This window comes from Misgurnus anguillicaudatus, chromosome 25, assembly GCF_027580225.2.
Source record: "Misgurnus anguillicaudatus chromosome 25, ASM2758022v2, whole genome shotgun sequence".
Lineage (NCBI taxonomy): Eukaryota > Metazoa > Chordata > Actinopteri > Cypriniformes > Cobitidae > Misgurnus > Misgurnus anguillicaudatus.
Genome location: NC_073361.2, coordinates 31522225 through 31546424, shown reverse-complemented (window position 1 = coordinate 31546424; position 24200 = coordinate 31522225). Strand labels below are relative to the sequence as shown.

General features: G+C 38.8%; 3 protein-coding genes and 1 long non-coding RNA gene across 11 annotated transcripts in view; 2 read left to right on the top strand and 2 right to left on the bottom strand.

Annotated features, from left to right (window-relative positions):
- The window catches only part of LOC129425815 (immunoglobulin kappa light chain-like), a 688217-nt gene that overhangs the window by 86049 nt on the left and 577968 nt on the right, over positions 1-24200 (top strand). The gene's annotated exons all lie outside the window — the stretch shown is intronic.
- lyrm1 (LYR motif containing 1) lies at positions 25-22745 on the top strand. Of its 4 annotated transcripts, none has more exons than XM_073864302.1 (5): positions 25-155; positions 21930-22087; positions 22163-22223; positions 22311-22342; positions 22455-22745. In XM_073864302.1, exons 2-5 carry the CDS (start codon positions 21938-21940, stop codon positions 22566-22568), a joined length of 357 nt encoding a protein of 118 aa, XP_073720403.1. In that variant the 5' UTR covers positions 25-155; positions 21930-21937; the 3' UTR covers positions 22569-22745. The 4 variants fall into 4 exon arrangements, with proteins under 4 accessions (XP_073720403.1, XP_073720402.1, XP_055037401.2 ...); XM_073864301.1 differs by having other exon boundaries at positions 26-161; XM_055181426.2 differs by lacking the exon at positions 25-155 and adding an exon at positions 1015-1150.
- Positions 19113-21031, bottom strand: LOC129455168 (uncharacterized). 2 transcript variants are annotated; one of them, XR_012368196.1, is made up of 3 exons: positions 20886-21031; positions 20300-20443; positions 19113-19928 (listed from the first exon to the last, which is right to left on the bottom strand). It is a non-coding gene; the product is annotated as an uncharacterized lncRNA (long non-coding RNA). The 2 variants fall into 2 exon arrangements; XR_012368195.1 differs by lacking the exon at positions 20886-21031 and having other exon boundaries at positions 20300-20639.
- The window catches only part of dnah3 (dynein axonemal heavy chain 3), a 40134-nt gene continuing 38797 nt past the window's right edge, over positions 22864-24200 (bottom strand). For all 4 annotated transcript variants that reach the window (XM_073864274.1, XM_073864272.1, XM_073864275.1 and 1 more), the window contains 4 exons: positions 24000-24142; positions 23721-23925; positions 23437-23574; positions 22864-23328 (listed from right to left, as the gene is read on the bottom strand). In XM_073864274.1, coding sequence (XP_073720375.1) covers positions 22975-23328; positions 23437-23574; positions 23721-23925; positions 24000-24142 — 840 coding nt within the window. In that variant the 3' untranslated portion in view covers positions 22864-22974. The remainder of the gene's footprint in view (positions 23329-23436; positions 23575-23720; positions 23926-23999; positions 24143-24200) is intronic.

Here is a 24200-nt window from a genome sequence, read left to right as displayed (position 1 = left end):
GCACAAACATTCAAAATATTTAAAACTGCGTAAAGCGTACGCATTGTTGACCGTGTCGAACGTTACTGCTAGGAGGACGTCACGAACACGTTGACGTCGGAATGCGGAAGTGCAGCGATGTTCGAGTAAACGTGATGCAGAACAGATTAATATAGGCAAAGGTAACTGTTAATATTTATTATACCAGCACGAGATGAAGCTAATAAACAGCTAGATAATAATACGAGAGTAATGTTGAATTATGCGATCTGCTGTTACTAAACAGTTACAGCGATTTATTTATAAATACGGTCATGAAAGAAAGACCTGTCACATAAGCACGATCCATTTATATTTTGTATGTATGGTGTATATACTGGAAAATGATAATCATTATTTAATTGTTTAACATAAGCATTGAAAAGAAAAAATGCATATTGGTGTGCACGTTTCAGATACCACTGTCAAATTATATATGTAACATGAATTAAAATTTGTTTGATTATATAATTTTTTATGTTACACTCACCTAAAGGATTATTAGGAACACCATATTAATACTGTGTTTGACCCCCTTCAGAACTGCCTTAATTCTACTTGGCATTGATTCAACAAGGTGCTGAAAGCATTCTTTAGAAATGTTGGCCCATATTAATAGGATAGCATTTTGCAGTTGATGGAGATTTGTGGGATGCACATCCAGGGCATGAAGCTCCCGTTCCACCACTACATCCCAAAGATGCTCTATTGGGTTGAGATCTGGTGACTGAGGGGGCCATTTTAGTACAGTGAACTAATTGTCATGTTCAAGAAACCAATTTGAAATTATTTGAGCTTTGTAACATGGTGCATTATCCTGCTGGAAGTAGCCATCAGAGGATGGGTAGATGGTGGTCATAAAGGGATGGACATGGTCAGAAACAATGCTCAGGTAGGCCGTGGCATTTAAACAATGCCCAATTGGCACTAAGAGGCCTAAAGTTTGCCAAGAAAACATCCCCCACACCATTACACCACCACCAGCAGCCTGCACAGTGGTAACAACGCATGATGGATCCATGTTCTCATTCTGTTTACGCCAAATTCTTACTCTACCATCTGAATGTCTTAACAGAAATCGAGACCCGTCCGACCAGGCAACATTTTTCCAGTCTTCAACTGTCCAATTTTGGTGAGCTCGTGCAAATTGTAGCCTCTTCTTCCTATTTGTAGGGGATATTAGTGGTACCCGGTGGGGTCTTCTGTTGTTTGTAGCCCATCTGCCTCAAGGTTGTGTGTGTTGTGGCTTCACCAATGCTTTGCTGCATACCTCGGTTGTAACGAGTGGTTATTTCAGTCAAAGTTGGTCGGCCCATTCTTCTCTGACCTCTAGCATCAACAAGGCATTTTCCCCTACAGGACTGCGGCATACTGGATGTTTTTCCCTTTTCACACCATTCTTTGTAAACCCTAGAAATGGTTGTGCGTGTAAATCCCAGTAACTGAGCAGATTGTGAAATACTCAGACCGGCCCGTCTGGCACCAACACCATGCCACGCTCAAAATTGCTTAAATTACCTTTCTTTTCTAGCCTGGGTGCCAGCCGATCTTACCCCCGCCCACAAGATTTTGAAAACGGGAATATCGGTCTGGGGTTTCTCCGTTGAGGAGCTACTATGCTTGGACAAATGCTGGTCGAACCAATCAAATTGTCAGGGCGGGCTTTATACGATGATGGACAGATAATCAACAGTAACGTAATGAACCACGTCACCAAAGAGCGCGTGTGTTGAATGGCTGCCGCTGTAGAGTCCAGGGGCCTCATTTATCAAGCGTGTGTACGCACAGAAGTGTGCGTAAAGTGTGCGTAGGAACAGTTTTACGCAAAGTATGGAATTTATCAAATTGCACTTATACGTAGAAATGTGTGTAAATATACGCACACCTCGGAGTATGCGTACGCAGAGCATCTAGTGGTAGAATAGCGATACTACATAGGACCCTGTTCCAGTGAGTAAAGAAGTGTCTATTTATTATCCACAAGCAGATGTTAAAAATGATTAATGTCAGTATGGTAACAGCAAATAATTATAATGATTTATTTGTGATATGTATCTGTATCTGTGAAAGCTCTACATGTGATTTGTATAAATGAAGTCTCCGACAAATGCTTGACACAGTGCAATGGCTTATCTTGCGTTATTGGAAGACTTGGCAAATATTCCATTCCGCCGGTAGCGCGTTTTCAAAGATCGCGCCAATGATGCTGGTTATATAAGCTGCTGTCCAAGGTAGAAAGTTGTCTGTCCTCCTCCAGTTGCACCGATTTCACGTCGGTGTGCTGTGACGCGTTATTTTTTTATTTTTTTGGCTGATAATTTAATGTCAAACCACTTTTTATTTCTAGAAGTGTTCTTATACACAACGGAATTAAACTCACTGTTAACATATTCCCATGCAGATTTGTTTTCTTTTGTTAGTCATTCCTCCCGCACTAAGTGAACCAAACAGTATGTGTTATTTGGATTTAACCTCATCCACCAGTAACTCAATTTCTGTGTCTGTAAAATTCCTCTTTTACGCTCTCTTTGTCATTATTGCGATGAGGGAAAAAGCACAACCACGTGACATATAACGGGAGGTGTTGTCACCATATATGGTTCATTGGAGGCGTTTCGGAATGCAAATGACTATGAACGTGCACGAGCATGGTGCTTAAGAACAAGTGGGATTTATCATCAAGGATTACTTACTGATGTGCGTACGAACCACGTGCGCACGTTTGATAAATCCCGATTTTTTTGTACTTAGGCACATTCTAAATTTCATTCGTAGGTACAAATATAGAACATTTTCTACGCAATGTTGATAAATGAGGCCCCAGATGTGTGGATTCTGACATTGAGTCTGTTCTAAAAGATATCGACAGAGCATTGATTTTAAAAGGGCAACAGAGAAACGCGAGCAGGGCATTTGTTGATGTTTTTGCCGTCCTTCCTATTCGTCAAAAGTTGGTCGCAACTGAAATGGCTAACGTTATCACGGCGATGCGACTCAGCGTGCACGACGAGATGGATATAATTAAGTGTGCTTGCAAAAGCACACTTATTGTTCTTCTTAAGTTTTATTATTAAGTGTGCTTGGCAAAAGCACACTTATTGTTCTTCTTAAGTTTTATTAAGTGTGCTTGCAAAAGCACACTTCTTGTTCTTCTTAAGTTTTATTATTATTTTTATTATTTTTCCCGGGTAGATTTTTTTGGCCAGCTCTAGCGACCAGACCGTTTGACGCAGAGACACCGTTCAAACTTTAAAATGTTCGGGCAGTACCGGTGTAAGTTGCTTGAGAAGATGAAGTCACAGATCCATGTCGTTCGGCCGCCATATTGGAGAGAACACAAAACCTTAAAAAAGTTTCACAGGTCACAAATTTTGTCCAAACTTTATGAAATTCCACGTACGCGATCCTTGGACCGAGCCTCACAAAAGTTACTAGAAGGATTTTTGATTTTCGGAAGCGTTTGCGCGCCACAGCCCAAACTAAATGTGCGTCAACGCCGCCAAAACAGGAAGTAGTTCAAATCTCAATATGTCTGTAACATTTACTAACCAAAATTTTTATATGAACTCTTTACTCCAATGTGAAGATGCCCAAGATAAAAAAACATTGCAGTAACATGTCTATATTATGTTATTTTCACTTTAAAATGTCCAATTAAAACCTGTGTAAAATTAAAAAATGTCATTAGCCTTTACCAGTAGAGGGCAGCCTTTACGTTCAAACGTGTTTTTTAGACAGAATGTAAAGATAGCGGCAGCCATCTTTAGAAGCTAAGCTAACAGGCTATTGCTCCGTGGAAAAGTTTGAATAACAATGGCGGGATGTAGTTTTAATGTTAAGATGGCAAAATGGAATTTAAAAGAGCTTTTGAGAGAATCTGGTGTTCCTTTAAGAGCCACAATACAGCGAAGAGCTGAGGAAGAGAAAGCAGCCCGGAGAAGAGGCGACACCCTCAGACTCTGCTGCGAGCCCGTGGAGGACTCAGTAACGGCCCTGTCCCAAATGGCGCACTTCATGTGGACTTTCGGTCTCGTGGCCTTAAATTGCGCGTGCTTGCTTAGTCCACGAGTCCGTAGGGTGTCCCATCTGTCATTTTTACGCTTTGAAGTGTGCTCATCAGCGCCTCCTTTGCCCCCTTGAAGGGCTGGTTATACTCGCGCTTTGGTCCGGAACGCAAGCCTCCGCGGATCGCGCGCGCGTCTCACCAAACGGACGAGGCGTTTATAGTTAACGCGCTCGCCGTTGCACTATTTTTTTAACCACCAGGCGGCGACGCGAGCAATAAAGTCAAAAACAAACACAAAGAAGAGGATAGAAGAAGTCGTCCGCTGGAACAACCCTACTGCTTTTAACATTAGAGTTTAATATATATAAATTTGAGAACATGAATAAAACAACAATCTTTTAAATATGTCTTTATTAAACATTATCATTTCATTAACGTTTTTACTAAACAAACAGTACAGACATCTTAAGGTTTATATTTTATTCCTCATCCAGTGGTTCATTCAATACAAATATAAGCCAACCATTCTGAATCATGTAAAATAATTCGTGTTTTAAACTGCAATGTTTCCATACTTTACTTCCAGAGTGTCAGATAAATATATACATTGTTTTGCTTGGATTTATCAAAGAGATACGTCACAGGCTTGCCTGCTCGGACAGAATCGCCTCGAGTTCGGTCATTTTCGGATGCGGAGCCGCGCGGAAAGTTACAAAAAATGCCGTGCACCGCGCCACGCGAAATGGGGTCTCGCGCACCCAACGCGCGCGACCGCCCACTCCGCGTTGACGTCATTTTTGCCGCGCGCACCAACGCGCTCTTGCGGACGCGCGACTATAAACTAGGCTTGATGCGGTCTTCAGCGAAGCCCGCACTGCAGCAGGCTTCGCGCACTTTACCAACCCAGAAGTCCTTGCGAAAGAGCAATCAGACCAATCAGACGAAGGAAGGGAGGAGCTCACACTGACGGGCAACTTCTCTACCTATTTCCGGTGTGACGCTTGAGTCTGTCCCAAAATACGACTCGGTTGCACCCACGTGGACTCGCATTAAGGGTCCCTAAAGTCTGGACTACGTGATGTCATCAAAGTGTGGACTCTGAGGAGGACCACAAGTCCGGAGTGTGGCATTTGGGACAGGACCAACCTCGGCTGCCACCCAATCTTCGTATCGTATATGGACAGATTCCTGGGGCCTCATTTATCAACATTGCGTAGAAAATGTTCTATATTTGTACCTACGAATGAAATTTAGAATGTGCCTAAGTACAAAAAAATCGGGATTTATCAAACGTGCGCACGTGGTTCGTACGCACATCAGTAAGTAATCCTTGATGATAAATCCCACTTGTTCTTAAGCACCATGCTCGTGCACGTTCATAGTCATTTGCATTCCGAAACGCCTCCAATGAACCATATATGGTGACAACACCTCCCGTTATATGTCACGTGGTTGTGCTTTTTCCCTCATCGCAATAATGACAAAGAGAAATTTATATAATTTAATAAAAGAGGAATTTTACAGACACAGAAATTGAGTTAGGCTACTGGTGGATGAGGTTAAATCCTAATAACACATCCTGTTTGGTTTACTTAGTGCGGGAGGAATGACTAACAAAAGAAAACAAATCTACATGTTACCAGTGAGTTTAATTCCGTTGAATATGAGGAGAGAACACTTCCAAAAATAAAAGAGTGGTTTGACATTAAATTATCAGCAAAAAAAAAAAAACGCGTCACAGAACACCGACGTGAAACAAGTGCAACTGGAGGAGGACAGACAACTTTCCACCTTGGACAGCAGCATATATAACCAGCATCATTGGCGCGATCTTTGAAAACGCGCTACCGGCGGAATGGATTATTTGCCAAGTCTTCCAATAACGCAAGATAAGCCATTGCACTGTGTCAAGCATTTGTCGGAGACATCATTTATACAAATCACATGTAGAGCTTTCACAGATACAGATACATATCACAAATAAATCATTATACTTATTTGCTGTTACCATACTGACATTAATCATTTTTAACACCTGTTTGTGGATAAAAAATAGACACTTCTTTACTCACTGGAACAGGGTCCTATATATAATATCGCTATTCTACCACTAGATGCTCTGCGTACGCATACTCAGAGGTGTGCGTATATTTACACACATTTCTACGTATAAGTGCAATTTGATAAATTCCACACTTTGCATAAAACTGTTCCTACGCACACTTTACGCACACTTCTGTGCGTACGCACGTTTGATAAATGAGGCCCCTGGATACATATTTTTAGAATCGTAAACTTCATCTTATTCACTATACAGTATGCGGTTTCGGACGCAAAACTGCAAATGGATTTTCTATTCTGAATGCTTGAATCAACGCGAGCTCTCTGGAGAACGTGCATTTTCACATACAGGTAGGAATTATATGATTCAGACATATTTTAATCCCTTTCTTTTATTTCAGTGATATATGGCACGACAAGTTTAATTCCCTTTTTCATCAATGTAATACATTGTAAACGTATTAGTTTGTAAAGACGTCAGTTTCGCGTCCTCGCGTAGCAGTGATCGTTTGGCATCGGTATTTTAATTAATTACGAAATTTGTATTTTATTTTTAAATTGCTATCTTGTGTTTCTGGCGCATTCGCGGATTAATGACTCATTTGAGTCGTTTTCATTACAAAGTGTTGCAAATAAATGAGTCTTTTGAGTCGACTCTTTACAAAGCGAATGGGCCAAATGTTTTAAAGTGGTTCGCGAATCAGTTTGAATGAATTGTTCAGATCGCTTCAAACACGGAATCGTCCGAAGCTGTTTTACTCGTAACCTATGTAGAAACACGCAGAATATAACCAGTGTTGGGTGACGTGGAAATGAATTTACCAATCTTTTAACTAAAAGCAAAACTTTACACATGTACCCGCCATTACATACGCGCGACCGCCGACCTGTTCGTCGTCAGACACAGTTAAACGCGTGCAACCTCCAGAAACACTGTAGCACAGATTGAAGAAAACCCATGATCCATGAATTCGATGATTGACGTCTGATTCGCTGTTTAATGTACTGTATGATGTAAGTGATTCTCACAAAACACACGTGACATGACAACGTAAGAAAACATGAGTTTTGTTATAGTGTAAACTGTCAATGTCCTCAGACCATCTTAGGAGATTCCAACTTTATACATATACAAAACTGTTGTCAGTTTACTTGTCTGATATTTCAGCTACAAGCTACATCAACATTGAGACTAAAGTTAATTTGTTAATTTGAAATGCTTGTCTATTCTGTGCTTGTATTCTTTTTCTGTACTGTTGGTGTATGTTGCAGTTTTACACATACTGTAGAAGTGCCCTTCATAAGTATTCTTCTGTTTGTTGTGGAGTCAAGAAATGTCTAAACATTAAAAGATGAACATGAGACAAAAGTACAGAATCTGTCACATTATTTTTTTTAATGGGCACTGAGCGGTGTCCTGACTGTTTACACATGAAAAGCATAAAATATGTAGGATCAGTTTGATTCACTTATGTGCATTTGTGTACAATACACATAAGTCAGCATTTAATGCTGTTGTTCTTTGTTGTTAAAGCATGTATGTGTTGAAACATAAACAAAGGTTAATAAAATGTGACATTCTAAACTTCTGGCATACTGATATTTATCTTACCAATTTCTGGTCTCCACATCAAACAGAAAAAGCTTGTCTTTATTGTTCTGATATTTATGGAGGGCACTGCGTGTGTGTGTGTGTGTGTGTGTGTGTGTGTGTGTGTGCGCGCGCGCGCGTGTGTGTGTGCGTGTGTGTGTGCGTGTGTGTGTGTGTGCATATATCTAGATTTATTTTTTCATGAGTAACTAGTAACTCGCTACTTGAGTATTATTTTCATTGCATACTTTTTACTTCTACTTGAGTAATTATTTATTTAGTTACTTTTACTTTAACTTCAGTAAAGTTTTTGGCTACTCTTTCCACCTCTGTTAAAATCTTCATGAATCTAGGCTGAGTTTGCCACGTTGAAGCCTAAATAATCAGACAGATAGTAAGTTAATCGCCCATCGCTCACAGCCCAGCACCTGCACCACTGCATGCGTATCGCGCTGACAAACATACACCTGATTTTACTGCCCTGACGAAATCTAAAAGTATAATTTCTCTTATTAGAAGCTAGCCTAATGTTTGCCAGCTATTAAAATGGCGGTTGTAGTTTAAATAGAGGTCGTGAATAATTAGCATTGACAAAAAACTGCATAAAACAATGTTATATTCCATATTATAAACTTTTGGTTATGTGTACTTAAGTGAGTAAATAAGTTAACCGCAAAAACTAAATGTGTGTCGACGCAGCCAAAACAGGAAGTAGTTTATCTCAGGAACGCTTTCACGTATTGAAACCAAACTTTGTACATGAACTTGGGACTCCAATGTGAGGATGCACAAACTAAATCGGCGGCACCAGAGCAAGCACACTTTTGCAGTTCGTCCCGAAATGCATTTTCTAGTTATTATTATTTTTCCCGGGTAGATTTTTTTGGCCAGCTCTAGCGACCAGACCGTTTGACGCAGAGACACCGTTCAAACTTTAAAATGTTCGGGCAGTACCGGTGCAAGTTGCTTGAGAGGATGAAGTCACAGATCCATGTCGTTCGGCCGCCATATTGGAGAGAACACAAAACCTTAAAAAAGTTTCACAGGTCACAAATTTTGTCCAAACCTCATGAAATTCCACGTACGCGATCCTTGGACCGAGCCTCACAAAAGTTACCAGAAGGATTTTTGATTTTCGGAAGCGTTTGCGCGCCACAGCCCAAACTAAATGTGCGTCAACGCCGCCAAAACAGGAAGTAGTTCAAATCTCAATATGTCTGTAACATTTATTAACCAAAAATTTTATATGAACTCTTTACTCCAATGTGAAGATGCCCAAGATAAAAAAACATTGCAGTAACATGTCTATATTATGTTATTTTCACTTTAAAATGTCCAATTAAAACCTGTGTAAAAAATAAAAAATGTCATTAGCCTTTACCAGTAGAGGGCAGCCTTTACGTTCAAACGTGTTTTTTAGACAGAATGTAAAGATAGCGGCAGCCATCTTTAGAAGCTAAGCTAACAGGCTATTGCTCCGTGGAAAAGTTTGAATAACTATGGCGGGATGTAGTTTTAAGGTTTAAATGGCAAAATGGAATAGAGAAGAGCTGTTGAGAGAATCAAGTGTTCCTTTAAGAGCCACAATACAGCGAAGAGCTGAGAAAGACGGAGAGCAGAGAAGCCCGGAGAAGAGGCCACAGCCTGAGACTCTGCTGCATAGAGCCCGTGGGGCACGCAGCACCATCGGCTGGCACCCAAGCTTTGTATCGTATATGGACAGCGGAATCCTGGATACATATTTTTAAAATCCTAAAACTTCATCTTATTCACTATACAGTATGCGGTTTCGGACGCAAAACTGCAAATGGATTTTATATTCTGAATGCTTGAATCAACGCGAGCTCTCTGGAGAACGTGCATTTTCACATACAGGTAGGAATTATATGATTCAGACATATTTTAATCCCTTTCTTTTATTTCAGTGATATATGGCACGACAAGTTTAATTCCCTTTTTCATCAATGTAATACATTGTAAACGTATTAGTTTCGCTCGCGTCCTCGCTCGCGTGATCGTTTGGCGTCGGCTCTATGACAGCTGCATGATTTAAATGATTGTGAATTGACGCGAAAAAGTGTCACTTTACCTTAAATCATGCATGTGACGCCAAGTGTATTTAAATAGTCATGACTTTCAGAAATGTATGACACATTTAAAAACACAGCTTTTGCCAGAAGACTGCGTATATGCCATTTACATGATCTTCAGGTAAGAAGATACATATATCTAAATCGTATGCTTAGCTACTGTTGAACGGGAACACGATTGATTGCATTATGCTGTCAATCACTGAGGGAAATATTTTCTTTTATCATTAATTTCACAGTCTGGGTCGACAGAGGCGCGGGCGCCGCAAAATCTTTATTTTTCAATCACTCCGCAAAGAGACTTAGATAACTCTGCTGATTTTGGACTTACATATATGATTTATACATCATTTAAAACTTTAAAGTGTCTAGTATTTTTTCTGTCCACTCCCATTAAAAACAGAATGTTGTGCTTTTCGCAAAATTAAGAAAATAAACATAATGCGGGTTTGCTCTCTCTCTTAGTGACGTCCTTTCAGAAACACGTCAGAAAAATGAGCTGTAACTTAACGAATTGTTTTCATAGAAAAATAAGATAAATGTCTACATAATGCTTGGAATGTCTGCTTTTAAATGGTGTAAGTGAAATCGAAAACAAATATTGTACTTCGTTGTTAACTGTATTAAAAGAGGGAGATGTACCGTCTCTCATGTTACTGCATTATTTATAAAGAGCCACGCCCCGCTCCATTGAAGAGAAGAACAGAGATCATCCATATTCATTAGTCAACGCCACAACGAATGTTTTCTCTGTGCTTGCTCATACAGCAAAGGCTCAAATATTATGCGAGTCATCGTTCTCACAAAAGAATGCAATTTAAACGAGTAAGTTAATCGGCCATCGCTCACAGCCCAGCATCTGTCCTGCACCACTGTATGCATATCGCGCTGACAAACATACACGTGATTTTACTGCTCTGATAAAATCTAAAAGTATAATTTCTCTTATTAGAAGCTAGCCTAATGTTTGCCAGTTATTAAGATGGCGGTTGTAGTTTAAATAAAGGGTTTTGAAATAATAAGCTTTGACAAAAAACTGCATAAAACAATTTTATGTTCCATATTATAAACTTTTGGTTATGTGTACTTAAGTGAGTAGATATGGCTCTTATTTACACCTTTAAATGTAGAATAAAGCTTACTCGGGTATCTTACAATGCACTTATGTTGTTATGCAGTTTTAAAATACAAAATACAAACATGTCTGGATGTAGATAAAGCCTACTTGGTCATATTACAATGCACAAGTTTTGTTGTATGCAGTTTGAAAATACATGTTTGTAGAAAAAGTATATTGTACAATGCACTTATTTTGTTGTTATGCAGTTTCAAAATACAACATGAGTATGTTTAAATGTATATGTCGTCATCATCACTGATATATCTCTGGCCCTCATGACAAACTAATTGAATAGCCCTGTCGTAGACGCTCAACACACAATCATATTCATAAATAGTAAAGAAATGAAACGATATTAGGCTATCAGTGCTGCTGTCGCTCTTTCCTATCGCTTATTTTAAAAATGAGCTTATGATCAATAAAATGCAGCTTATATCTGCTGCTTTTTGTGACGTGAACTCTGGCCTACATTAAAGGTGCAGTGTGTAATTTTTAGAAGGATCTCTTGACAGAAATGCAAAATAATATACAAAACTATATTATCAGGGGTGTATAAAGACCTTTCATATGGCTCTTATATGGCCGTTATGTTTTTATTACTTTAGAATGAGATGTTTTTATCTACATACACAGAGGGTCCCCTTACATGGAAGTCGGCATTTTGTGCCACCATGTTTCTACAGTCTTAATGGACAAAATCATGACATGTTTGTCCTGTGGTGGCTACCGTAGCTTCTCTATCAGGGAACTACACTAACCTTTTCCACTGGTGGCACTTGCGCTACCAACTTTTTCAGTTACTGGCGCAAAATATGATTTGGTCGCACATATTTTTTTCAAGTTATATTAAGGCGCTCTGGTTAATAATGAACAATAATGAAACTGTATTGCATACAGATATGCTTTTTATTTTACTTGCCATCTTTTAAACCACATGCCGCCTTGTTTTCTTAAACGTTGCAGTCAGTGTTTCCCACAGATCTGAAATTTACTTGGTGGTGGTAACCGGTAAAAAGGGCAATCATTACCCACTGACAAATAATGGTCTACTATACATATGACGAAGAACTAATAATGTGTGACACAACACAATATTTGATTTATTGAAAATTAATATTAATTTCACATTATATTTCATTAATCTAAACACTCCAAACTTTCTTTGCCATTAACAAAGCTGACACTGTTTGTCAAAGCACCACGAAAACACTTACTGTTTTTGCACTGATATATGAAGCAATTAGATCCCTTTTATCAAACTCAATATAATACAATACTATGTATAGTATATTAATAGACAGTGCAGGTCTATAGATTATAAATGTGACTGATGTTATGACTGATGTTATAATGGTAATAATTTCTATTAAATAGGCACTTTTACTGCTTCTGCTCTATCTTTCTATTTCTCTCTTGCCGATTTAAAAAGCTTAATCCACTTATTATTTCAATAATATTATTCCACTTATTTTATTTTCAAATCTACTTGCTGTCAATGGGCTTGACATTGGCACTGCTTTTTTGCTACAATCTGTGCAAACTTAATATGGATATGGTTTTAGAAAATATATGGTTTATTAATAATAAGATTATTAAAAACATGTGAGAAAGAAAACGCAGCGCGTGGTCGTAACAAGAACCATCGCCATAGAAACCGAAGGCACGCTAAACTGCACTCGAGCTTTAGTGCGGTTGCGCTCATGGCCGTTTTCCGATCGACTCGGGTTATAAACTCAATATTAATCAGACTTGGGACCAAAAGTAATTAAACTAGGACCTAACCGGACCCGACAGACAATTTAAAATATAAACCCGGAACCATACGGGTCCCGCGTCCTCAGTGAAGAAAGACATCTGCTCAAGTTCAGAAACATGGAAGACACTGACTGCGCTTGTGTCGCGTCGCACCCAATTCATTGAGAAACAGCTGAGCACGCAAACGCACACTGATGGGGAGAGACACGACGTGCTTTCACGCAAAATGAAGCCAACGTGTTGATGGCTCAGAGCACGTTATAAAACGTATTCTTAAAATCCACATTTATGTTTTAATAAATGCTCATAGTAAATCATAGCATATTGTCTAAAACATTAGGTAGCACATTTGCGACCCATTAAAAATTAGGGTCGCAACGGCAGTTCAAAAGGTCGCATATGCGACCATTTTGGTCGCAGTGTAGCTCCCTGTCTATGCATTTCAAAAGCGAGGGGTGAGCTGTGAACTGAGCTTTTGGTTGCAATTTGGAACCTCACCACTAGATGCCGCTAAAATTTACACACTGCACCTTTAAGTCTCATGTTTTTAAGATTATCTTAAGTACTAAAGGATTTTTGGTATATTATGTACAAAATTAGTGTGTGAAAATATGGCACTTCAAAGGGATTGTTCACTCAAAAATTAAAATTATTTAAATTACAATTCTAAAAAAAATGTAATAAGAAAACACTGAGGGCTTGACATTAACTTTTTGAGGAACTTGTCCTTCGGACAAGTAAATTTGTGTTTCACTTGTCCATGCACAAAAGTCACTTGTCCGGGTAAAGTTTTATAATATAATGTATTTTTTGTGTTTTGATAATCAGTGGCAGAGCAAGGGATTTTTCATAGAGGAGTCGGACAACTAATTTTTTCTTACACTTGTCCTACAAAAAATCCACTTGTCCCGGACAAGCGGACAAGTCTTAATGTCGAACCCTGAACATGTGCAGCACCGCCGTTATAGTTGGTTCTAGGCTAGCTAGCTATCCCTGTATTTACATAAAATGGTCTGTGCTAAGCCCCGGATGTCCTTAAATGCTGGAAGCACCCCTGGTTACAAGCCTGTATACATTTCTGTGTGTGTGTGTGTGTGTCATGTGTGTGTGTCAGGAATGCTTTCACGTATTGAAACCAAACTTTGTACATGAACTTGGGACTCCAATGCGAGGATGCACAAGATAAAAAACATTCTAAAATTTTACATTTCACAAATCACGTTAGTGACCGCACCAGAGCAAGCACACTTTTGCGGTTCCTCTGGAAGTGCATTTTCTAGTTCTTATTATTATTCCCGGGTAGATTTTTTGTGTCAGCTCTAGCGACCAGACCGTTTGACGCAGAGACACCGTTCAAACTTTAAAATGTTCGGGCAGTACCGGTGTAAGTTGCTTGAGAGGATGAAGTCACAGATCCATGTCGTTCGGCCGCCATATTGGAGAGAACACAAAACCTTAAAAAAGTTTCACAGGTCACAAATTTTGTCCAAACTTTATGAAATTCCACGTACGCGATCCTTGGACCGAGCCTCACAAAAGTTACTAGAAGGATTTTTGATTTTCGGAAGCGTTTGCGCGCCACAGCCCAAACTAAATGTGCGTCAACGCCGCCAAAACAGGAAGTAGTTCAAATCTCAATATGTCTGTAACATTTACTAACCAAAATTTTTATATGAACTCTTTACTCCAATGTGAAGATGCCCAAGATAAAAAAAACATTGCAGTAACATGTCTATATTATGTTATTTTCACTTTAAAATGTCCAATTAAAACCTGTGTAAAAATAAAAAATGTCATTAGCCTTTACCAGTAGAGGGCAGCCTTTACGTTCAAACGTGTTTTTTAGACAGAATGTAAAGATAGCGGCAGCCATCTTTAGAAGCTAAGCTAACAGGCTATTGCTCCGTGGAAAAGTTTGAATAACAATGGCGGGATGTAGTTTTAATGTTAAAATGGCAAAATGGAATTTAAAAGAGCTTTTGAGAGAATCGGTGTTCCTTTAAGAGCCACAATACAGCGAAGAGCTGAGGAAGAGAAAGCAGAGAAGCCCGGAGAAGAGGCGACACCCTCAGACTCTGCTGCGAGCCCGTGGAGGACTCAGTAACCTCGGCTGCCACCCAATCTTCGTATCGTATATGGACAGATTCCTGGATACATATTTTTAGAATCGTAAACTTCATCTTATTCACTATACAGTAGAGATGCTCCGATCATCATTTTTGGGGCCGATCACCGATTACCGATCACCAATATCATGATCTGCCGATCGCCGATCACAGAATGGCAGTGAAATGGGAATCTTTTATCTATAATCTAGCAGAGTTTGAACCATTTGTAGAAATGAAACTAACTATAAATTAGGTGTATTATTGTTTTAATAAGAGATTCAAATAAATAAGCACAACAAATATTTCTTCTTGCAAAGAGAAATGTAATATGCCTTTAAAAAGGTTTATGTCTGTTAAAAGTAATTAAAATAAAACACTTCACAGTCTTTACTGTATGAATTAAATATACACGCATTCGTATGAAGTACAACAGTTCTTCACTGATGAGCACAGAGTAATTTTATTGAGAGATGAATTAGGATACTGTAGCTTTAAGACGTGGGAGAGATCATTCTCTTCACGTGCACTGATGACAGGCTGCTGTGTATGCGTGCGGCGGGTGTCCGCAAACAAGAGCAGCTGTGAGGAAAATGGAAGTTTAAACCTTCAAAACTTTAAAACGAATGCAAGTAATAAACTTTCGGCATGAGGATGCAATTGTCCGCGATAGATATGTGTTGTATACGCTGATGTGAAGACGCATTGCGCTGAGGACCAGAGCGCGTCCTCGTAGTCCGCAAACAAGAGCAGCTGTGAGGAAAATGGATGTTTAAACCTTCAAAACTTTAAAACGAATGCAAGTAATAAACTTTAGGCACGAGGATGCAATTGTCCGCGATAGATATGTGTTGTATACGCTGTTTGATAGGGATGTGAAGACGCATCGCGCGTCCTCATAGAAAATACGCATATCTCTGTTAAAGGCAGAGAGGAAATCCAAATCTGCACGTCACACAGACATGAGCAATAGGTTACAAAATGCTCGCACTGTGTAAAATGGTCTCTTATTGCAGCCGTATCAGGAACGCTATGATGACAAAAGTAAACAGAAAAATCGGCTAATGAGATCGGCAAATTTAGCGAGTGCCGATCGCGTCATTTAATGTCGTTATCGGCCGATTACGATCGGCGGCCGATCGATCGGAGCATCACTACTATACAGTATGCGGTTTCGGACGCAAAACTGCAAATGGATTTTATATTCTGAATGCTTGAATCAACGCGAGCTCTCTGGAGAACGTGCATTTTCACATACAGGTAGGAATTATATGATTCAGACATATTTTAATCCCTTTCTTTTATTTCAGTGATATATGGCACGACAAGTTTAATTCCCTTTTTCATCAATGTAATACATTGTAAACGTATTAGTTTGTAAAGACGTCAGTTTCGCGTCCTCGCGTAGCAGTGATCGTTTGGCATCGGTATTTTAATGAATTACGAATTTTGTATTTTATTTTTAAATTGCTATCTTGTGTTTCTGGCGCATTCGCGGATTAATGACTCATTTGAGTCGTTTTCATTACAAAGTGTTGCAAATAAATGAGTCTTTTGAGTCGACTCTTTAAAAAGCGAATGGGCCAAATGTTTTAAAGTGGTTCGCGAATCAGTTTGAATGAATTGTTCAGATCGCTTCAAACACGGAATCGTCCGAAGGTGTTTTACTCGTAACCTATGTAGAAACACGCAGAATATGACCAGTGTTGGGTGACGTGGAAATGAATTTACCAATCTTTTAACTAAAAGCAAAACTTCACACATGTACCCGCCATTACATACGCGCGACCGCCGACCTGTTCGTCGTCAGACACAGTTAAACGCGTGCAACCTCCAGAAACACTGTAGCACAGATTGAAGAAAATCCATCGATGATTGACGTCTGATTCGCTGTTTAATGTACTGTATGATGTAAGTGATTCTCACAAAACACACGTGACATGACAACGTAAGAAAACATGAGTTTTGTTATAGTGTAAACTGTCAATGTCCTCAGACCATCTTAGGAGATTCCAACTTTATACATATACAAAACTGTTGTCAGTTTACTTGTCTGATATTTCAGCTAGTTACAAGCTACATCAACATTGAGACTAAAGTTAATTTGTTAATTTGAAATGCTTGTCTATTCTGTGCTTGTATTCTTTTTCTGTACTGTTGGTGTATGTTGCAGTTTTACACATACTGTAGAAGTGCCCTTCATAAGTGTTTGTTGTGGAGTCAAGAAATGTCTAAACATTAAAAGATGAACATGAGACAAAAGTACAGAATCTGTCACATTATTTTTTTTAATGGGCACTGAGCTGTGTCCTGATTGTTTACACATGAAAAGCATAAAATATGTAGGATCAGTTTGATTCACTTATGTGCATTTGTGTACAATACACATAAGTCAGCATTTAATGCTGTTGTTCTTTGTTGTTAAAGCATGTATGTGTTGAAACATAAACAAAGGTTAATAAAATGTGACATTCTAAACTTCTGGCATACTGATATTTATCTTACCAATTTCTGGTCTCCACATCAAACAGAAAAAGCTTGTCTTTATTGTTCTGATACTTATGGAGGGCACTGCGTGTGTGTGTGTGTGTGTGTGTGTGTGTGTGTGTGTGTGTGCGTGTGTGTGCGTGTGTGTGCGTGTGTGTGTGTGTGTGTGTGTGTGCGTGTGTGTGTGCGTGTGTGTGCATATATCTAGATTTATTTTTTCATGAGTAACTAGTAACTCGCTACTTGAGTATTATTTTCATTGCATACTTTTTACTTCTACTTGAGTAATTATTTATTTAGTTACTTTTACTTTAACTTCAGTAAAGTTTTTGGCTACTCTTTCCACCTCTGTTAAAATCTTCATGAATCTAGGCTGAGTTTGCCACGTTGAAGCCTAAATAATCAGACAGATAGTAAGTTAATCGCCCATCGCTCACAGCCCAGCACCTGCATCACTGCATGCGTATCGCGCTGACAAACATACACCTGATTTTACTGCCCTGACGAAATCTAAAAGTATAATTTCTCTTATTAGAAGCTAGCCTAATGTTTGCCAGCTATTAAAATGGCGGTTATAGTTTAAATAGAGGTCGTGAAATAATTAGCATTGACAAAAAACTGCATAAAACAATGTTATATTCCATATTAAAAACTTTTGGTTATGTGTACTTAAGTGAGTAAATAAGTTAACCACAAAAACTAAATGTGCGTCGACGCCGCCAAAACAGGAAGTAGTTTATATCAGGAAGCTTTCACGTATTGAAACCAAACTTTGTACATGAACTTGAGACTCCAATGTGAAGATGCACAAACTAAATCGGCGGCACCAGAGCAAGCACACTTTTGCAGTTCGTCCCGAAATGCATTTTCTAGTTAGCGGTCGTTGCCAGCTTCTTTCAAGAAGTCCTCGCTGTAGCTTGCAGCGCGATGGCGTGGTGGATTAATCCAGTACGTAGTGGATGTTCAAACACGCATGCGCAGTGAATATAAATCCAAATCCAGTGCTCGGTTGTGTATTTAAACACAAACATTAACACGCTTGCCGTCAAATGCCGATAAACGTGCTGTTGTCCAAGATTAGTTAATAAGTTTACGTGGATACCCACGTGCAAAATAAAACCATTTTCGCGTGTTCAGTGCAGTTATTTTCACATAATTTATCCATAAAAGCTGATCGTATTGAATGAGTAACGTTACCCCTTACGAAAATTAACCATGGTTTTACTACAGTTAAAACAAAAAAAAAACATGGTACTGTAGTAAAACCATGGTAACTACAAAATAACAATAGTTTTGATAACCGTGGTTTTCAAAAACAATAGTTGGTGTAGTAAAACCATGGTTTTGCTGATAATCACACCAAAAACTATGGTTACTACACTTTTACCACAATAAAACCATGGTTAATTTTCGTAAGGGACTGTAAACTCATTTTACATTTTTAGCATTGTGTAATGTATTATCTTAACATGTGGTAATGTTAAGATGTATTAAACAATCATCTTTAAACAACAAGATAAGGTATATTAGCAATGATACATGTAACGTTTTAATCAATCATTTATTTGAGTGTTGTATTGAAGTTATTTAAAAAATATTCTATTATATATATATATCTCTATTCAAGTTACTGTTAAATGGAAACAAAAATAACTTGTCATTTATTTAAGTTGTTTGTTTATTTAACTTTTACCCCACAGCTTGTTCAATTCACTGATGATCAGTGACTGCAAATATTAAAACATTTTAACAATAAACATTAGGCCTAAACATGAACTTAGTGAAAACTCAGCTAGTCATCTTTCTGTGATTTACTGTTTTCTACATTAACTCATTCTACATAATGTAAACAACATTCTGTAAAAAAAACATTGATATCTTTAATATTGAATCAGAATCAGCTTTATTGCCAAGTATGTTTTTGTCACATACAAGGAATTTGTCTTGGTGACATGTTACGGACATAAATAGAATGACTAAGTTAAATTAAAGACAATAACACACTAGTAATATAAAAACAAAAATAATTTAAATAAGCAGCATGGTACAGTAAGTATATATAAGTATATGTATATATATATTCTCCTTTTTTACAATTGTGTGTAGTGATGCCTGTATGGATGTTCAGATGCTGTTGTTGTACAGATAGATAATAGGTGATATTTACAGTAGCATAGTTTAGAATGGTAGTTTCAGATGTACAGTATGTGGTGAATATACAGTTATGACAGGTGTGGAAGTTATGGGTGCTTTAATTGTTTAGGTATATAACCTGAGGAACAAACTGTTGTTTATAGTGTTCAGTGCTTTGTAGCGCCGGCCAAAGGGCAAAAGTTCAAAGAAAAAGTTGGCTGGGTGTGTGGGGTTGACTGAGTAAAATCATGTCAAATGTCAAAATCAATGTGAAAGTAATGAAAATAACACTTTGATGCTCATTATATCATAATTACATTTCAAGACTTATCCTGTTTTTTCACAGGCAGGGTCACATATAACTGACTGCAGTCAGCACAGGTAAAGCTTTTGTCACAGTTTGATCTTAAATAGTTTAAAGTCAGTGCCACGCCACCATTGCTTTACTGATGCAGAATAGATGAACAATTCATCCCTGGGACACCCTTCCTCCAACTCGACCTGGTGGACAGTTTGTAAATAAATCTCTACACCCCGGAGAATGTGTTCCAGTTGACAACACCTATTTTAAGAAAGAGAAGTAAATATTAAAAATTAACAAATGTATAGTCTAAATCTAGGGATACTTTATATGAAATTAGAATAAAAACACTGTTACTATAAGCACACACACACACACACACACACACACACACACACACACACACACACACACACACACACACACACACACACACACACACACACACACACACACAGACACACACACACACACACACACACACACACTTACATTTACACGTTTGGCAGATGCTTTTATCCAAAGTGACTTACAGTGACATGTTTTAATTAGTATGTGTGTTACCTGATGATATTTGCTAATAATGTAATGCTCTAATTGAGCTATGGAATTTTTTTAATTAAATAACTTACTGTCAAGCCAGACTACATGAGCCTTTTCTCTGAAAGATGCTTTACTAACAACATAGTGAAAAAGCTGGCATGTCAACAGTCTGATAAAAGCCACATCTCCATCTTCTTTAATGAGCAAGGGCATCTTGCCAAATCCAGTCAAATCTACAAAAAAACAGTCAAATCTCAGTAAGTTGAACTTTTCAAATAAAAATGCAAAGGATTGTTAACATACAAGTACTAAGTCTCTTTTATAAAAAAATCCAATCCAGATGTATTAATTTAAGATTAAGTGGCACTGGTTACAGTATGTGCACCTATTACTGGGCAACTGTCCTTTAAAAAAACATTCATCTAGAACAATGCAATAGCCATTAGTTAGCCTAAAAAAAGCATTAGTTAGCCTAGCAAAATCAGGTTAGTTTTACATTAGACCTACAGTCTGTCCACGCGTGGCATTATGTTCTGAAGTAACGTTATGATTAAAATGAGAATCGCTGTTAGCATATTAAGTCACCTTTATACCGCTTCGGACACATAACACTAACGTTACACAAGACTATACATGTTGAAACAACAAATCAGTAAATAAAGATTAATTACCTACCTTTAAACAATCACTGTTGTTAAATAATCCTTCGTTTTTCGGCAGATTCTTCTTGAAATACCAAAGCACGTGCGATTGTTCATCAACAACAACATAGCACCGCGCATGCGCGTAATATTATATTCACTGCGCATGCGTGTTTGAACATCCACTACGTATTGGATTAATCCACTACGTCATCGCGGTGCAGGCTGCAGCGAGGGGTGTCTCGCTTCTTTTCGGAAGCCCGGAATCGTGGTTGCTGAATAAGTGGAGGGACATGCTAGGCTCCAATATTTTCAAGCCAACGTAATGGGTATCGTCGTGGATGAAGTTCACCTAACGTACAAATGGTAAGAGATAGCCTTACTCTATGACTTAGTAAATACTTCATGTTGTGATATAAACGAAATGTTGTAAACATAGTAGGTGTTGATGTACATTCGCTAACTCAGTATAATCACAATGTTAGTGTCATTAGCGAAATAACTAGCAGTTTGGTCAGGCTGCAAAGACGTAATTTCAACATACGTCACACACTCCGTTGCTCTGATTGGTCGTAGGTCTATCCAATTGAGTGCAGAGGCATTTTTCGGTTGAGACACGCCTCATAATTATAGCTCAATGGAGCGGTTTCAGACTCAAATTCTGACTAGAATTGAGTATGACAACGTCAGGCTATTTCTTTTCCATTTTGACATTCAGTTGGTAGTTTAGGAGATTGTCTTGACCAAGACCACACCCCTAAATGCATTGAAGCAACTGCCATTTGATTGGTTGATTAGATAATTGCATTAATGAGAAATTGAACAGGTGTTCATAATAATCCTTTAGGTGTGTGTGTGTGTGTGTGTGTGTGTGTATATATATATATATATATATATATATATTCTATGTGTAAGTTAATTGAAAATTTGCTATTATGACACACATAGAAGATAAAGTCAACACTAGTTAAGCCTAACATAATAAGGATAAGTTAATGCAAATAATTGAAAGTTTTATGTTAATATCTAATATTTTAGATTGGGGTGAGTGTTGAAAACCTCTGTGTCATGTTTACAGGTGTCAAGATGTCTCGTGCAGATGTGTTGTCCATTTACAGGAGGGTCCTGCGCATTGCACGCAGCTGGCACGCGCAGTCTGCTTTAGCACAGGACACGGAGGCAGAGAGGAAATACATCATTCAAGAGGCTCGAACCCTTTTCAGACAAAACCAACAGGTGTGGACTGATCTGACATCAGCCGATGAACTGTTTGAGCTGTAATGGATATCATATGTATTTTGTCTGTTATAGATCACAGACCCTGAATCAGTCCAGAGATGCATTGCAGAATGTGAAGCACGGATAGAGATAGGTTTGGGATTGATGTAGAGTAGCTTTTTACTTTTTTTAAATGTTAGTAAAAGCAGAAGATGCATCTAAATCTGTATCTGTTTCGCAGGAATACACTATAGAAACCCTTATCCCAGACCAGTGAGTATCTATACAGAAGAGTGATGGGCTTTTCTTTAGGATGAAACATGATGTACACATTATTGGGAGTTTTGTCAGATTAGATATATATTTCTGTATATTCTTTCCTCAGTCATATCTTCCTCCGATGGGTCTGGCCACACAGAAGGGCCGAAAGCTGCGAACTCAGGAGAGATTGAGGAAACAAGCCAAACCTGTGTACTTACAGTCTCACGATGAGACCTGACAAAAACACATTTCAACTGTTTACCACCTGAGAACACAAAGTCTGAGTTATTTGTAACTAAAACATATAATTCTTACTGTGCATGTATTCTTTGGTTGAGTGTATATATATGGATTTTTCTGTTGGCAGTATCTGTTTTCAGTCTAACTTGTTTATTAATAAAGATTATTGCTATTAGTATCTTTATTCTTTGAAGTTGAAAACTTTAAAGCTGCACACAATACTGTAGTTATTTCTGCATAATAAGCTGAGATCGGAAAAATATTTTGACATCCACAAAATTACACAGAGCAGCGATGCTCAATAAGTTTTATTACTCTATTATAAGTTAACATATGTTAATCAGTATTGTGGTGTTTTTTGTGCTTGGCACGTTAAAATGTAAACCCAAATATGTTTCCAGTGTCTAGTTATCTAGTTGGCACAGACAGGCGACCCCGCGGTTGATCCAGTGTTCCTGAGGCCGGTCGGAGGGCAACTCTATGGAGAGCACATAGTTTGTGGAATGGCCAGTGGTGGAGAGAGTCCCACGTCTGGCGCTGGTCTTGTAAACCGGACAGACGTAAACGCTCTCGTGCAGGAACGTGGCGCTCTCTCCGGGTTTTAACCAGATTACGGGCAGCGGATCGAACAGAACTTTAGGGACGGACTCGCCGATGACCATCTGCTCACGATCCCATCGCGCTCCCTCGAGGAAAAACCCCCGGACGTAAGCTCCGTCATCTGGCTTCTTATCCATATGAGTTTCCTGTTTACACACCTGAAAGAGTTTCACAAACAACACACACACAGTTATTTCTACTTCTATGACCAAACTCGTAATGAGCTTCGAATTCATTCAATGCGGATAAAATAAATACGCACAAACCTCAAACTCAAAGCCGATGTAGTCGATCGGGATCTTGGATTTGCGAGCAAAGTTCTGAGAGACGCCGGTGAGAAAAGACTGGGTGAAGTAAAAAGCCGATATCCAGAAGACCACTGGAGGACCGTTATCAATCCAGTCCTAACACACACACCCATTATAAAGAACAAAAGACACACATTTTTTGGTTAGTAATGAAATTTAGCTCCTAGTTACCCGTCAGCTGTTTTAATACATGCTACTGACTTTGTCTATTAAAACACACCAGGCTGTTGATGTTTGCTCACCTGTAGAAACTGAAGCCTGGCGAGGAAGTCCGACATGTAGCTCCCAAGAGGTTTGAGGGACGGGTACGATTTTGCAGCCCACATTGCTGGAACTTTCCCTACGAGCAGACTGCTGAAAACATCCTCCAACTCCGCAGACATCACAACCTGCCCTTTAAGTGCCCTCCGGGTGTTAAACAGGCTGCTGCGCACCACCTTTGACAGCCTGGAAATACATCAAAGCACATTATGCAAAGTCATTAACAGTCAGAATCGTCTGTGTGGTTTAACTGTGGGTACCTGTTAAAGCGAATGAGCTCCTGCCGTAAGACGGTGTTCATGGACTCTTCGCGCAGGAGTGGATATTTATCCGTCACCTTTTCGATATCGAACTCACTGGGTAGCTTGGCCAACAGTCCTTCAGCCAGCTCATCTACTACCTCCTATAGACAGAGATTTTGCTTTAGTACCTTGTTAAAAAAAAGTGCACTGTGGTATGCG

Bases quoted from the DNA above. Each gene is read 5' to 3' on its own strand.
- lyrm1 (XM_055181426.2), top strand. From the start codon at position 1,027: ATGATGGATCCATGTTCTCATTCTGTTTACGCCAAATTCTTACTCTAC. The intron at 22,088-22,162 runs GTGTGGACTGAT...TGTCTGTTATAG, and splicing joins TTTTCAGACAAAACCAACAG to ATCACAGACCCTGAATCAGT. The intron at 22,343-22,454 runs GTGAGTATCTAT...TTCTTTCCTCAG, and splicing joins GAAACCCTTATCCCAGACCA to TCATATCTTCCTCCGATGGG.